Source organism: Mya arenaria, chromosome 4, assembly GCF_026914265.1.
Source record: "Mya arenaria isolate MELC-2E11 chromosome 4, ASM2691426v1".
NCBI lineage: Eukaryota > Metazoa > Mollusca > Bivalvia > Myida > Myidae > Mya > Mya arenaria.
The window spans coordinates 44093518-44107907 of NC_069125.1; the positions used below are offsets into that span (position 1 = coordinate 44093518).

Sequence of the window (14390 nt, forward strand, 5' to 3'; positions counted from 1 at the left end):
CATAGAGGATATTATGGATTTTTTTTACATTTTAACATGGGGCAAATCTCCTGAAATAGTTTGGTTTTTAATTATATGCAAGTGTGTGAGCATTACTTGTGAGATACACAATGCTAAAAAAACCATGATTGAACGTGTCAAACAGGAATCTATGAAAGCCTCCTTATGGGAGACATCAAACAGTTAAACAAATCATGATCGCAATGTCATTTTCACTGAAGAGATAATTTGTATCCCATGAAAGGCAGCTTCATACAGTCACTTTCAACACTGCAAAGCATTCTGTACATAATTCTTGCACACTGTACATACATAGATGCCTTGTGGGGAAATAAACTGCCCTCTCTTCAGTAATTAGTACCACATTATGTTTGATAGGCCATAGATGTTGCACTTCATTAAAAAATCACTTGGTTTTGTGTGGAACAAAAGCTTCGTTACCTTGAAATGCAGTTCATTTGCAAACATCAGTATGAAGTGGCTTTGAATACTCTCAAAATATTGACTTGACAATAGAAGCTGGCACTTTCCTAATTTACTGATAAAATGCATAAATATTTTGTAAATATGTATATGAATAAAGGTTATGATTATTAAACTGATACATAAACAACACAAACAAAGGTTATAGTCGACTAAAATATATTCTAACAATTTAGCAAACATTAACATCTAAGATCAAATATATCAGGATGAATAACCAAACTGTAAAACATGAAAAATATTGCAAGCACTCCAGAAACAAAATTAAAACAACCCCAAAATTAAATGGCTGTAATTAATATCCAGAAGCATAGATAGGAACAAGTCATACAACTTTTAATACTTAAAAGTTGGACAAGCTAGTATTTGACAACAAAAATTTAGGGGAAAATATGTTTTTCATTAATTTTAGTATACTCTTTAACGTGTAGTTTACTCTTCAACATGTGTTTAACATGCCAACAATTATTATACCTTAGCAATATTTATATCGCTTATACAGATCAACTGTTCTTTTAAAACTTCAAAGTGGGGTAAATCCTTTATAATATTTTTTTTCAAATGAAGAGATAACCAATCCATAAAATTTTAATGAGATATTCTTTACTTAAATATACAAACTCAAAGACTCATGCAAATAAGTAGATGAAAAATAGCAGCCAGGAAAGCTAGCCAAGAGCAGTAAAATTACACAAACACTTGATTCATGAATTCATTCTGAAAATTGGAAAAATCAATTGGCTCTGCATAAATACTTAATACTATTTTATTTAAACATACAACCGACCACAGGAAGGCACTTTAAAACTTGGCCAGTTTACCCTCTAGAAGTTCTTTTAAACTTTAAGAATCAAAAATCAAACCACCCCCTTCAGAATTTCTTTGTTTTGCCTTCCTTGTTAGGGGTGTATGTTTAAATGGAATAACACTGCTTAAACTGCAGACAATGCATTCTAATAATTGAATGTTATGCATGTGTACATTTTATGTTACACATTGAAGATGATAAATTGAAAATGAGATTTCTACCTTGTTTATAATACTGAACAACGGTACAGAGCATTTCTTATTATCATACAGGTATAAATAAATATTAATATAATATTTCACAGCTGGAATAGCCAAAAGCGAAATATTTACTACAATTTCATAACAGTGAAAAATACCTTCTTTTTTTACTGTTTAAAATTGTGAAATATCATTTTTATTTCACTGATAAGTCTATATAAATCACTGTAAAGAGTATTAAATTATAAAATATAATTACAGATAAAAAATCTAACACATAAAACATGAATAAAAATTGTTTGACAAAAATGCGTAGCTGTAAGAAAAAAATCCACAACCAAGAAGGCACTGTTTGGTAAGAATAAAAACATAATACACAGTTTCAAAGTGCAATTGTCGATATGTCTACAACTATTCCTGAGAATGTCATTTAAGACAGAGTAAATAAAGTAACAACAAATACATGTGGTTAAAATACTGTAGGGACAAGGTGTTTTTTCATGATAAATTTTTTGATTTTCATTCAAATGTTATCATTTCAGCTCAGACATGTTCAATCTGAGAATGCTTTACAGTTTATTCAACAATTTTAAATGAATGGGGTAAAACGCCGTGCAGTGACTGTATTTTGATTAAGTATTCCTTATATAAAATCCAGCCCTCATCTTTAAACAGAAACTACAAAATATTAAAATTTCTTCAAACCGAAAGTTCTCATACTTGCTTTTTTTTCAAAAAAATCACAACAACTTTTTGCATAAACATCTAAAATCCATAATAACAACAAAATACATGAATGTATTTCTTATAAATTTTATAAAAAAGACATTTACAAATAACAGAAAAATTTGGTTCTGCTGTCTGTGACACACACAACAATGTACATGAAATTTGCAGTATCATAACAAGAAAATAACACCTTTCAATGAAAATGTTTGCATAGTCATACAAATGAAGTTCAATGTACGGTACTCTAACATTGATGGAAGAAAAAAGGGTAATTTATCCAATACAGCAACTAGATTTCTGATCTCCATGACAACACACTAGACCTAGGACAAAACATTTAAACATATGTAAAAAATATCATTTCTAAAGTGTGTTAATGCTATATAAATATGTAGTTGAGAAATGGTTTAGTTATGAGTAGTCTTATACGTTTACATGTAATAGATACAGTACAAGGAAAACAGAGTAACTGTACCTGACTAATATGACAGTATTTGTATTGCATATATTAGTGAGCAAATAAATGCATTAATAAACAAGAGATGTTTGTCAAACATTATGCTCCCCCTAAGCGCCATGTTGTCACGATTATATGGACAATCGAATGAAATATGCATGGACCGATATGACAGCTGATTTGTCACTGATGTCGGTTGCCGTTAAGGCAGTTTTAAGATTATGACCATTCAAGTGTGAGGATAGAGTGTGTAATGACCATGACCTTTGACTCTATGACCTCAAAGTCCATAGGAGTCATCAGCTGGTCACCAAAAACCTAAATGTGAAGTGGCCATGGGTGCAGGCATTGTCAAGTTATAACACAGACAAGCTTTTTTTATCAAAGTCACTGTGACCTTGACCTTTGACCCGATGACCCCTAAAATCATAAGGGGTCACCTACAGGTCAGATACAACTCAAAGTCAAGTTTGAGGGCCATGGGTGCAGGCATTGGCGAGTTATTACTCGGACAACCTTTTACCATTTAAGGTCACTGTGACCTTGACCTTTGACCCAATGACTCCTTAAATCAATAAGAGTCATCTTCTGGTCAAGCCCAACATCCATGTCAAGTTTGATGATCATAGGTTCATGCATTGTTGAGATATCACTGGGAGAAGATTTGTAAACTTTTCTGAGTTATAGGTTATTGTGACCTTGACCTTGGCCCAATGACCCCCAAAGTCGATAGGGGTCATCTACTGGTCAAGCCCAACCCTTCATGTCAAGTTTGATGACCATAGGTCGAGGTATTGTCGAGTTTGCTTTCAAGGTCACTGTGACTTGACCTTTGCCCTCTAAAATCAATAGGGGTCATCTACTGGTCAGGCCCAACCTCCAAGTCAAGTTTGAGGGTCATGGCTGCAGGCATTGTTGAGTTATCATTAGACAACCTTTTATCATTCAAGGTCACTGCGACCTTGAACTTTGGCCCAATGACCCCTAAAATCAAAAGGGGCCATCTACTGGCCAGTCCCAACCTCCAAGTCAAGTATGAGGGCCATGAGTGCAGGCATTGTCAAGTTATCACTCGGACAACCTTTTACCATTCAAGGTCACTGTGACCTTGACCTTTGACCGATAACCCAAAAAAAACAATAGGGGTCATCTACTGGTCAGGCCCAACTTACATATCAAGTTTGATGACCATGGGTCTAGGCATTGTTGAGTTATCACTCGGACAAGCTTTAAAATCCTTTCATCCATTAAAGGTCACTGTGACCTTGACCTTTGACCCGATGAGCTCTAAAATCAATAGGGGTCATCTACTGGTCAGGTCCAACCTTCATGTCAAATTTGATGACCATATGTCAAGGAATTGTTGAGTTATCACTCAGACAAGCTTTGGTCTACTGACGGATTGACCGACCAACTGACCGACCGACAGACATGTGCAAAGCAATATACCCCTCTTCTTCGAAGGGGGGCATAATAAACTGATTTATAAATAGATAAATAGAAATATTATCCGTAAAATAAACAGTCTAAACAGCAGGTATATAATGGTATTACATTTAAAAAAATATTTAACATGATTTCATCAAATATTAATCAACATAGGTAATGTACGAAATATAAATAATGTTAATTCCTGATATCACTTGTTATAAACATAGAAGGAATTTTTTTTTCAAAAATTATTTTAATTCCGTTATTTTGCTTCTTAAAATTAAGCCAGTATCAAAATGAATTCAAAACTGAAGAAATATTTTTTCTGTATGTTTTTGTTTTTCCATTTGCGAAATGTATACATATTTAAGATAATTGCAGTTCCACCTTATAACCCTCATTGACCCCCCCCCCCCTTGCTTTCATCATTTTTTCATATCAAAACACTTCAAAGCATGCAAACACAAAGGGAGAGAATTGTAATACAATTGGCTTCTAAACAAAACAACACTTAAATAACACAATTCAACAAATTGTTAAACCCTGAGAATATTGCTGTTTGCATAGCTGCACATTCTGAGGTCATCCCTGAAATGTCCTGTAATATTGATTGCCACTGCACCTTGAGATCCACTATAAAACTTTTCTCCAGAGTCTAGAATCCATTATGAAACTTTTCTCCAGAGCCTATAGGAAAAACAGCTTGTCAGACAACTCAACTGCTGGGTCCCTATGGATGCTCTGTCCCACAAGAAAGGCCAGCTTGTGAGCATACTGGCATGGGGCTGGTACTCGGATGGTGCCCTGTAAGACGAACATTAAAAGCTATCACATTCAATAGGCAAGATCACCCCACAAACATCTATTTGTATCTACAAGACGTTTGAGTTGCCCTGTTAGTGCAAAGTAAACACACTCACTTTTTAAAGTGACTCTCTCATTCAAAATCAGTACATACACAAGTATAACAAACATCGACTTTGACTGATAAACCTTTAACTACTTACTAAATAATGCATTTGTAGAAAATATTAATTACTGATAACAAGATTATAACCGTGTATTTAATAGCAGAAAGCGCAAAAATATTAAATGATTGGTGAATGCTAAAAGATTTACTGTGATCTACTATAGACTCATAAGGTAAAAATACCGTGTTTTATGCTCATTTCTTTCAAATTAAACTCGGTATCCTTCATAAGAACCATTGTTTTGGACATTTGTTCATCCTTTTTTGAATATTAAAACAATATTATCAATTGTGATAAATCTTATCTGGGAGTAAGAGTGCATCTTTAACCGACTGATGCTTGGACTGGCATCATTTTAGTTTGATTTGTGGTCACCCCAAACAAGTGGTTTCCTTCAGGTTTTTTGGTTTACCCTTAATACTCCACAGCAGAAGACTATTTTCTCCCAAAATATTCCATGCTAATGAGAGCAAATAAAATAATATTGTACTAACTTGTGAGTTGTTTCACAATCTTAAATTAAAAAAATGTTTTTAACTTAACAAAACATGAAGAGAAATGCTTACGGGCCAGTTATAGTAAAGGTGACAGAGTTTATATGAAAGCCTTTGGAAGTGGTCCGCCTTCATTCCGATTGTGTCTTTTATCACGTTGTAGTGAGTTGGAGTCACCGTTCCTTGCCTCACGGACTGTGACACCAGGAAGAAATCGAACCTACAATATATGTGGTATGTGATAGATAACAGGGAAATATAAATTCATTTCTTACCACAACACTACAAAAATGACAAGATACCCAACTTGTTTACATTTCTGGCAGATCAAAATGATTTGATCTCTTCTATGCCAGATAAAGTTTATTCAGTTTAGCACCGATTATGTACCGTACTCACTATATCTTTTCAATATGCAACATACCGTACATGTTATTTGATAGTAAAAATAGGATATCATAATGACTTATCCTTTAGCCTGCATCATGTCTAAATAATAAATAATATGAATAACAAGAGATGTTTGTCAAACATTATGCCCGCCCCCCCCCCCCCCCCCCCCCCCCCCCCCCCCAGCGCCATTTTGTCAGGATTATTTGGCCAATTTGATGAAATATGCATGGACCTCCAAGTCAAGTTTTAGTGCCATGGGTGCAGGCAGTGTCAAGTTATCACACAGACAAGCTTTTTGCATTCAAGGTCACTGTGACCTTGACCTTATGACCCCTTAAATTAAAAGGGGTCATCTACAGGTCAGGCCCAACCCCCTTGTCATGTTTGATGATCATAGGACTAGGCTTTGTTGAGATACATTTTGTATCACTGGGAGAAGCTTTGTTACCTTTTTTGTGTTAAAGGTCACTGTGACCTTGACCTTTGACCCGATGAAACCCAACATCAACAGGGGTCATTACTGGTCAGGCCCTACCTTCCTGTCAAGTTTGATGACCATAGGTCCAGGAATTGTCAAGTTTGCTTTCAAGGTCACTGTAACCTTGATGTTTGACCTGATGACCCCAAAATCAGGGGCATCTACTGATCACACCCAACCTTCAAGTCAACTTTTAGGGCCATGGGTGCAGGAATTGTTGAGTTATCACTCGGACAACCTTTTATCATTCAATGTCAATGTGACCTTGACGTTTGGCCCGATCCCCTAAAATCAATAGGGTTCATCTACTTGTCAGGCCGAACCTCCAAGTCAAGTTTGAGGGCCATTGGTAAAGGCATTTTTGAGTTATGACTTGGACAACTTTTTATCATTCAAGGTCAATGTGACCTTGACCTTTGGCCCGATGAACCCCAAAATCAATAGGGGTCATCTACTGGTCAGACCAAACCTCAAAGTGAAGATTGAGGGCCATGGGTGCAGGCATTGCCAAACAACCAATCGGACAACCTTTTATCATTCAAGGTCACTGTGACCTTGACCCGATGATCCCTAAAATCAATAGGGGTCATCTACTGGTCAGGCCCAGCCTCAATGTGAAGTTTGTTGACCATAGGTCTATCAATTGTTTATTAGTCACTCGGACAACCTTTAAAATCCTTTTACCGTTTAAAGTCACTGTGATATTGACTTTTGACCCAATGACCTCTAAAATCAAGATTGGTCATCTACTGGTCATGCCCTATCTTCAGGTTAAGTTTGGTGACCATCCTTCAAGGTATTTTTGAGTTAGCACTCAGACAAGCTTTGGTCTACTGACCGACCGACAGACCGACCCACCGACAGACCGACCGACACACCGACATGTGCAAAGCAATACATCCCTCTTCTTTGAAGGGGGGCATAATAAGTATTCTAAAAAAATTATATACTTTTTAAAGTGACACTCTTATTCAAAATCAATACATACACATGTATAACAAACATAAATTTTGACTGATAAACCTTCAACTATTTCCTAAATAATGCATTTATGGAAAATATTAATTACTGATAACAAGATTGTAACCATGTATTTAATAGCAGAAAGCGAAAAATATTAAATGATTAGTGAATGCTAAAATATTTACTGTGGTCTTCTATAGTTTTATAAGGTAGAAATACCGTGTGTTATTCTTATTTCTTTCAAATTCAACTCGATATTCTTCATAAGAATCATTGTTTTAGACATTTATTCATCCTTTTTGGAATATTAAAACAATATTAATAATTCTGGTAAATCTTATTTGGGAGTAAGAGAGCATCTTTAAACATGTTCAACAAATAGAAGCATCTTCGAAAGAAGTAATATTACATCTGTAATATCCCATCAATTAAAAATGAATGTCCTACCAGTCCGGTTTAGTGACGGTGTTGTCTATTACGGTCCCAGGGGCGGGGTTGACCAGGTTTTGACCATGCTTGGCAAAGAATCTTGAGTTGATACGCTTCTTGACCACAATAAAGGCAACCCCTGGTCTGCAAGAAGAAAAATATTTGTACATAAACATACATGTGTATTGAAAATGTTAGGCTGATTCATAAAATCCTGAAAGTGCTTTGTACCATGGAGGCTCCACGATGGAGCTGTATTCAACTGAACGAGACTACCGTTGAAAATCGCCTCTAGGTAAAAAATGGTTCCTAAGATTCATGATAAAAATGTGTTTTCTTTTTGCCACCATTATGGAAATTAGAGTCCTTTAAATTGGAATGTATAATGTGTCATTTTTTACTAAAATTGGGAATTACAATTTAGAAATAACCAAGTATGCACTGCTCTCATTATCTTGAAATCAATAGTATAATCATATTGATGTCTCATTCTCTAGGTAGACTTTTAAGGTTGTAGTTTAATCAGCAAGAATAGAAAAAACCAGGGCCCATAACGACTTACGACAAGCAGGTAAATATTGCTGTATATGTACAATTCTGTTCTATAATGAGGTAAAATCAAATTTATCATATTATAGATATTAAACATTTAAGAATCCAGTTTTCTGAGCCTTACTGTTAAACTCAGATTCAAGATATATGTGAATATTTCCACAGGAATGGGCATATTTCAATGTATTTCTCCTGTAAATGGGCTGTGGTCTCTTTCCTTAAATATTGGGTACACCGGCATACTTACTTGTAATTCGTACCCGCAGCCAGTGTGAAAGCCTCCATCATCTGCGGAATCTCATGTTCTTTCACAGCCTCCAGCTGTCCATCCCCAACACCATCCCGATACACGATGATGCGCTCAGGGAGCCTGCCATTCACCTCATGGTACTTTTTCAGGGCAGCTGATTGCAGTAAAATTACAATTATAAGAGTAGTGTTGTTGTTACAAAATAAAATCCCAAAATAAGAGTAATGGTACATGTGTTAACGCTAGTTTAGGCTCAAATCTTATCAATAAAGACATGTTATGTGTTGTAACAGTGAGATATTAAATGTGTGCATTATATGCATTAGAAGGACAACTTTTATAAATAAATGATTACAGTAAACACCTGGGATATGTTTCAGTCGGAGATTGAGTTACTAACATAACATTAAATCTGTATAAACGTCACAAATGGCAACACATTAATTTTCTATTTTTTCCCAACTTTTTGTTCATTTTTAATTCTGGATAAAGTTCAAATCTCAAAAATATGTAACTAAATGAGGACACTTTGAAATTACGAAAGTTCAACTTTCACCTAAAAATCTTGATTCCCCAAAAAGACCTTAGTTCCTTTTTACAGGATTAAGCTAAGCTCAATATTTTGTTTTTTATATATATTTTCATAATATTCTCATTTTCTCATTATTTGAAGAAAATGTATTACAAATTGCCATTATATACCTACTTTTACATAAAGTATAAACAAATAATTTAGCTAAATGAAAGAAGATACATAACCTTTGAATTGGGAGTCCAGGATCAAAGCTAAAGACTTAAGACATCAGTGAAAATTGTCCCTTGACAAGCAACACATAAAGCCCTTACATACCTCCAAAGCAAGGAGTGAGTTTATCAACCATTTCCTGATGCCTCTCCTGGAACGTACATCGACTGAAGTAGCGTGTGAGATCTTGATTCATACTCGCAATAAACCCGCCAACCGACTGACCCTTCTTGGCCGAATCATGGTACGTGTCTAGACCAACAACCATCAGGCCGCTCATCTGTGGGGAAATATTTAATGTCAGGTAAAACATGTAACTGTCTTTGCATGGTTTCTGTTTTTTGTCTTAACAAGTAGAGCAGATTAACCGAGTAATGCATATTATAAACCAAACATCTATGTGAGACCTGAATAAAAGTCTCACAAGCTGTAAGAAAAATATTTGTTCAAGTGTATTATATGGTTGCTTTAGTATTTGGTCAGAACACTTCAGTCAAAAACCACCAAAACATTTCTCTGATACCTATATATGATAGACATTAGCCTTAACTGCATTAAAATCATGCAGAAAACAGCTTGAGAAAGAGAAAAGTACATAACATGAACACTCCAAAATGCAGGCTTTGGTATTTAATCTCCAGTGTTCTTCTCTAGTTAAATGACTTACCGGGATGTGCAGGGCCCAAACCCGGCCACCCATCTTACAGTTCATCTGTATAGCCACCTTTGTTGCTACCGACATCATCATCTGTTTCTTGTTCAGAGTACGTGCTACCACCACTTGGCTAGGAACTGAAGAAAAAAGGGTAGCATCAGAACAAATGATCCAATATACTAAATATAATAGCATGAGTAAACATGTGCATCATAGAAATCAGGCCTAAAAAAAGGAAGTTTTCCGCATTCCATTTTTTTCTTTTTAAAGCTGATCATTTTATTGATTCAGGAAATATTTGGTGTCAGATCAAAATGACTCTCTAAAACAGTGCAATTAATATGTGTTAATCAAAAAGCATTGAATACACATAACATGGTTCTAAATGACATTAAAAAGGAGGCGATACAACCTTTTCGTTCCCCACCCCCCTTGAAATAGTGGAGTCAAAATGAACAGTTTCTAAGCAACCATTTAAAAATGATGCAGCTTTTACACTGACATGAAATCTTTACCTGGATGATCGACACAGCATAGTTTTTTGATGGCGTCATATCTGTCCTTCTTGTTTGTAGGGGTAATGATCAAAACCATCTGTATTCTACCATTTAGATTATCCTTGATGCCCTGGAGATAGCTATTGTTCCGATCATCGTGAAGTTCAATCCTTAAATATATATACATGTTTATAATACAGGGCTTATCACTGTCACTTAACTTTAACTTCTTTTGTGTTAAGTTAATGTACATTTTATCTTTTGCATCTAGGAGCAACTTTTATTAAAATTTAACAGCTACATAGATGGATTCATCGAATGTCTGAATTAGCACACATTTTTTATTTGAGCCTAGTACATTTTATAGTTCATGGAACCTGTGACTAAATTGTATGATACAGAAACCAAATAGTTTAGGTGTAGTAGGTGCTAGTTATTCTATGATCTCAATGTGAAGCCATTAGTGTCTAGTGTCTGCAAAATTTATTTGAGATTTTATCGGCTTGTAATGAATTTTTTGCCCAGCAAAAGTCTGTCATTATGAGAGATACAATTCTATATGTCAAATCGTTGACCAAATTCCAACCAGGTATACATTTTGTTTTATTCTTTATTTAGAGAGGCACCCACAGGACTTATTTTTAACATAGGACTTAAAACAAATTGGGAACATACGGAATGGGATTGTTAATTCTCATGCCCATTGGTGGGCCCACGCGGGACAGAGTCTGCACAAACTCCTGGGTCTGGTTTCTTGTCCGCTGTGTGAAAACGACCAACCAGTCGATCATATCGACTGAAGTAATCATGCTCTTTCCTCGCATGTCCTGACTCCAGTCTGCCCGTTCTTGGTCATACTTCAGCTGCGAAACAGGACAATAATGTAACTTTTTCAATTTTCAACCATTTCACTTTGAGAACAAACAGTTGTACTGATATCTGATCAGAAGATAAGAAACAATGTGGTCTTTAAGCTATACACGCTACACAACATCACTAATGGTTTTACTTTATGTTTTATATGAGTAGTACTATTTTATGCTAAAAACAAATTGTTCTGCTACACACCATACATGCTTTGTTCACTGAATTGATTTTTGTCCTAACTTGACAAATATTAAAACCAGAGTTATAGACCTTGCCAATCATATGCATACTGCCTCTTGCAACATGATAACCAATTTGTAAAACTGTCTCCAAGATTTTTTGCACCCCACTGATGACAATGCTATCATAATACTTTTACTTCCATCTTCAAAAATTAGCTAATAACACAACTCAAGGAAATCGTGTCTCCTTATCTCTTGTACCGTACTCACCACATTTCCTTCTGGCTGTCTTATTTCCTCCTTTGGCAAGACCCGGCCCTGCAGGGTCATGACAGACTCTGACGGCCTCAGGTTCCAGGATCCTAGGAATGAAGTTACTGTTTGGTTACTGAAAGATGGCAGACCTGTTTATTAGCTAAACAATGTATTAAAGGAAGCTACAGGAAGTTGCATAACTTACTCAGATAGTTGTTTACATACCCGACTGTTTAAAACACTGCAGCAAAACCACAAGTCATATATTCCAACAAGGGCTGTTGTTGTTTTATTGGTACCAGACATTAACATGTATAAAGGCAGATACAGGTGAAAATGCATAGTGGAGACATTTTGTGATTTCATTTCGTGATGTGCACATTCGTTCAATAATAGTAACATGATTTAATTTAATTTTCACAAATCTTTTCAATACAAGTATATTTCCTAATTTCAAACAAGCAACATGTCAAATTAAGCACTCTAGCCAGCAGCAGAAAACAGTTTGTATACCATTGCATATATGTTGAGCAGCCATCCAACAGTGGTTAAGCTGTATATAGTTATAACAATGCTCTTTCAAGTACAGCTCTTAACAGCAATCTAAGCACAAGCCCAAATCAATCCAAGGCTTGTTAAAAAAATTATGTTTTGTTATATGTTTATAAAGTCTGGCTTGTGGATTATTATCTTTCTTTCTCCACTGCTACTTTCCATACCTGTTGAGCTGCCTCATGAAGCTCTCTAGTGTTCGTACTCGCTGTGTAGGGTCTATTCTCGTGTACTGAGCTACATCCTTCATCACTCTAAAGTCACTGCGTGCATCATCAGACAAGCCTGCAAACCATTGGCAATAAGATATTGTTTACCATACAATTCATTGAGAAAACTTCTATTTTCAATAAAAAATATTATAAAAATAAGCAGGCCAAAAAAGCCCTATATCGCTCACCTGATTAAAATGATCAAAAGTCAGTGGTAATTAAGTGAGTTGCTGCATGGCTTAGAAGTAAGTGGTTCCCAAGTAATTTTATGGTTGATAAGGAGGCTGGTCCTTGTTAAGGAAAATCAAAAGTATTTCTAGGGAAGTTAATACAATGTCAGCCTGTTGTTCTCAGGGACAATGTATGTGATGGCAATGGAAGGCGACTGTTGCTATGGAAGTCAATGGTTGCTAACAAAATCATTGGTTGACTTGGATGTAGGGAATTGCAAGAAAGAAGTGGTTGATAACGAAGTCATTGGTGGCTAGGGAAGTTAAAGGTTGCAAAGGAAATAATTGGATTGTGGGGGTAGTCAAAAGTTGCTATGGGTGAAAGGTATTGCTTAAGTAATCATTGCTTGCAAAGGAAGGTAGTTGGTAAGAAAGTCCTCGATTGCTAAGGAAGTCATGGCTGCTAAGGAAGTCATGTAATGCTATAGAAATTATTTGCTGCTTTGGTTGAAGGTAGAGCTTGCAGAGGTTGTCTTTGAAATGAAGTAAGTCATTGGTTGTTTGGGAGTCATTGGTTGATGTGGAAGTAATTGGTTGCTATGGATGAAGTAAGTGGTCACTAATTAAGTAAATGGTTGCCAAGGAGTTAATTGGCTGCTGAGTAAAATATTAGTATCAATTGAACTGACCTAAATTGGCAGCACAAAAAGTACAGAACATACTTTAACAAGAGCACTTTGCAGATGAACAAGAGACATAACTCAAAATTTAAGCCAGAGTTAAGGGCCTTGGTCGCATGTTTGAATTGTCACTCATAAATGTTTTTTTTTTCATTTATGGCTATGCTAAGTTGGTTGCTAAGGAAGTAAGTAATGCACACAGAAGACAACACCATGGCTTTCAAATAACCAACAGACAAACTAATGACCAAAATAGAGCCTGGTTATCGACTTCCCTTTTTGAAAGTCTGTAAAGCCTTCTGTTCAATTCATCCAACATCGATAACTCATTGTGTTAGATGTTAAACTCCAAGTATTTGCTACAAACCTGTGAGAACACAAAGCTCTGGTACAAGGAAAATGTTGTCAGTCTGTCCGCGCCGTCGGTCCTTGGCGCTGGGGCGAATCACAAGTAGGTACTGCGACTCTTCGGTAATGGTAATCTCATATTGCTGAAATACACATGATCAATGTATTATAATTACCCTGAACATTCATAATGACTAAATTTACTTAAGATTATCATGTTTTATATTTGTTTGTAAAGACAGCTATTATGTTAATGAGTTGATGACAGTTGCTCAACTGCATAACGTTTGTGACTAAAAAATGGTAAAGCACTGGTCATATTCTTATATGGATTTTTTCCCCCTAAAATGCATTAAGATGCCAGTGATACACTAATCAATGCTCAGCTTAAGAGGAATGTAACCTCACATAGGGTTTAAGCTAAAGGGTTATGGAAGGGTGCTACACCCTGTCCTTTCTTGGTAGCACCCTTCTGCCCACATGGACACACCATCAAGGACACCCTTCTGCTTTCATAGCTTGAAATGATTCTATTCATAGATTGAAACTTATTGTATGTTTTTGATTTGATTACAACTGATATTAGATT

At 35.7% G+C, this 14390-nt stretch overlaps 1 protein-coding gene across 1 annotated transcript in view; it reads right to left on the reverse strand.

The window, feature by feature from the left end:
* Positions 1–625: 625 nt before the first annotated feature.
* LOC128232568 (piwi-like protein 1) overlaps positions 626–14390 on the reverse strand; it is a 32818-nt gene continuing 19053 nt past the window's right edge. Inside the window, exons 9-19 of the mRNA XM_052946211.1 lie at positions 13821–13944; positions 12559–12676; positions 11855–11972; positions 11211–11398; positions 10554–10705; positions 10051–10175; positions 9489–9663; positions 8636–8792; positions 7855–7980; positions 5646–5793; positions 626–4912 (exon numbers count right to left, since the gene is read on the reverse strand). Coding sequence (XP_052802171.1) covers positions 4796–4912; positions 5646–5793; positions 7855–7980; positions 8636–8792; positions 9489–9663; positions 10051–10175; positions 10554–10705; positions 11211–11398; positions 11855–11972; positions 12559–12676; positions 13821–13944 — 1548 coding nt within the window. The 3' untranslated portion in view covers positions 626–4795. The remainder of the gene's footprint in view (positions 4913–5645; positions 5794–7854; positions 7981–8635; positions 8793–9488; positions 9664–10050; positions 10176–10553; positions 10706–11210; positions 11399–11854; positions 11973–12558; positions 12677–13820; positions 13945–14390) is intronic.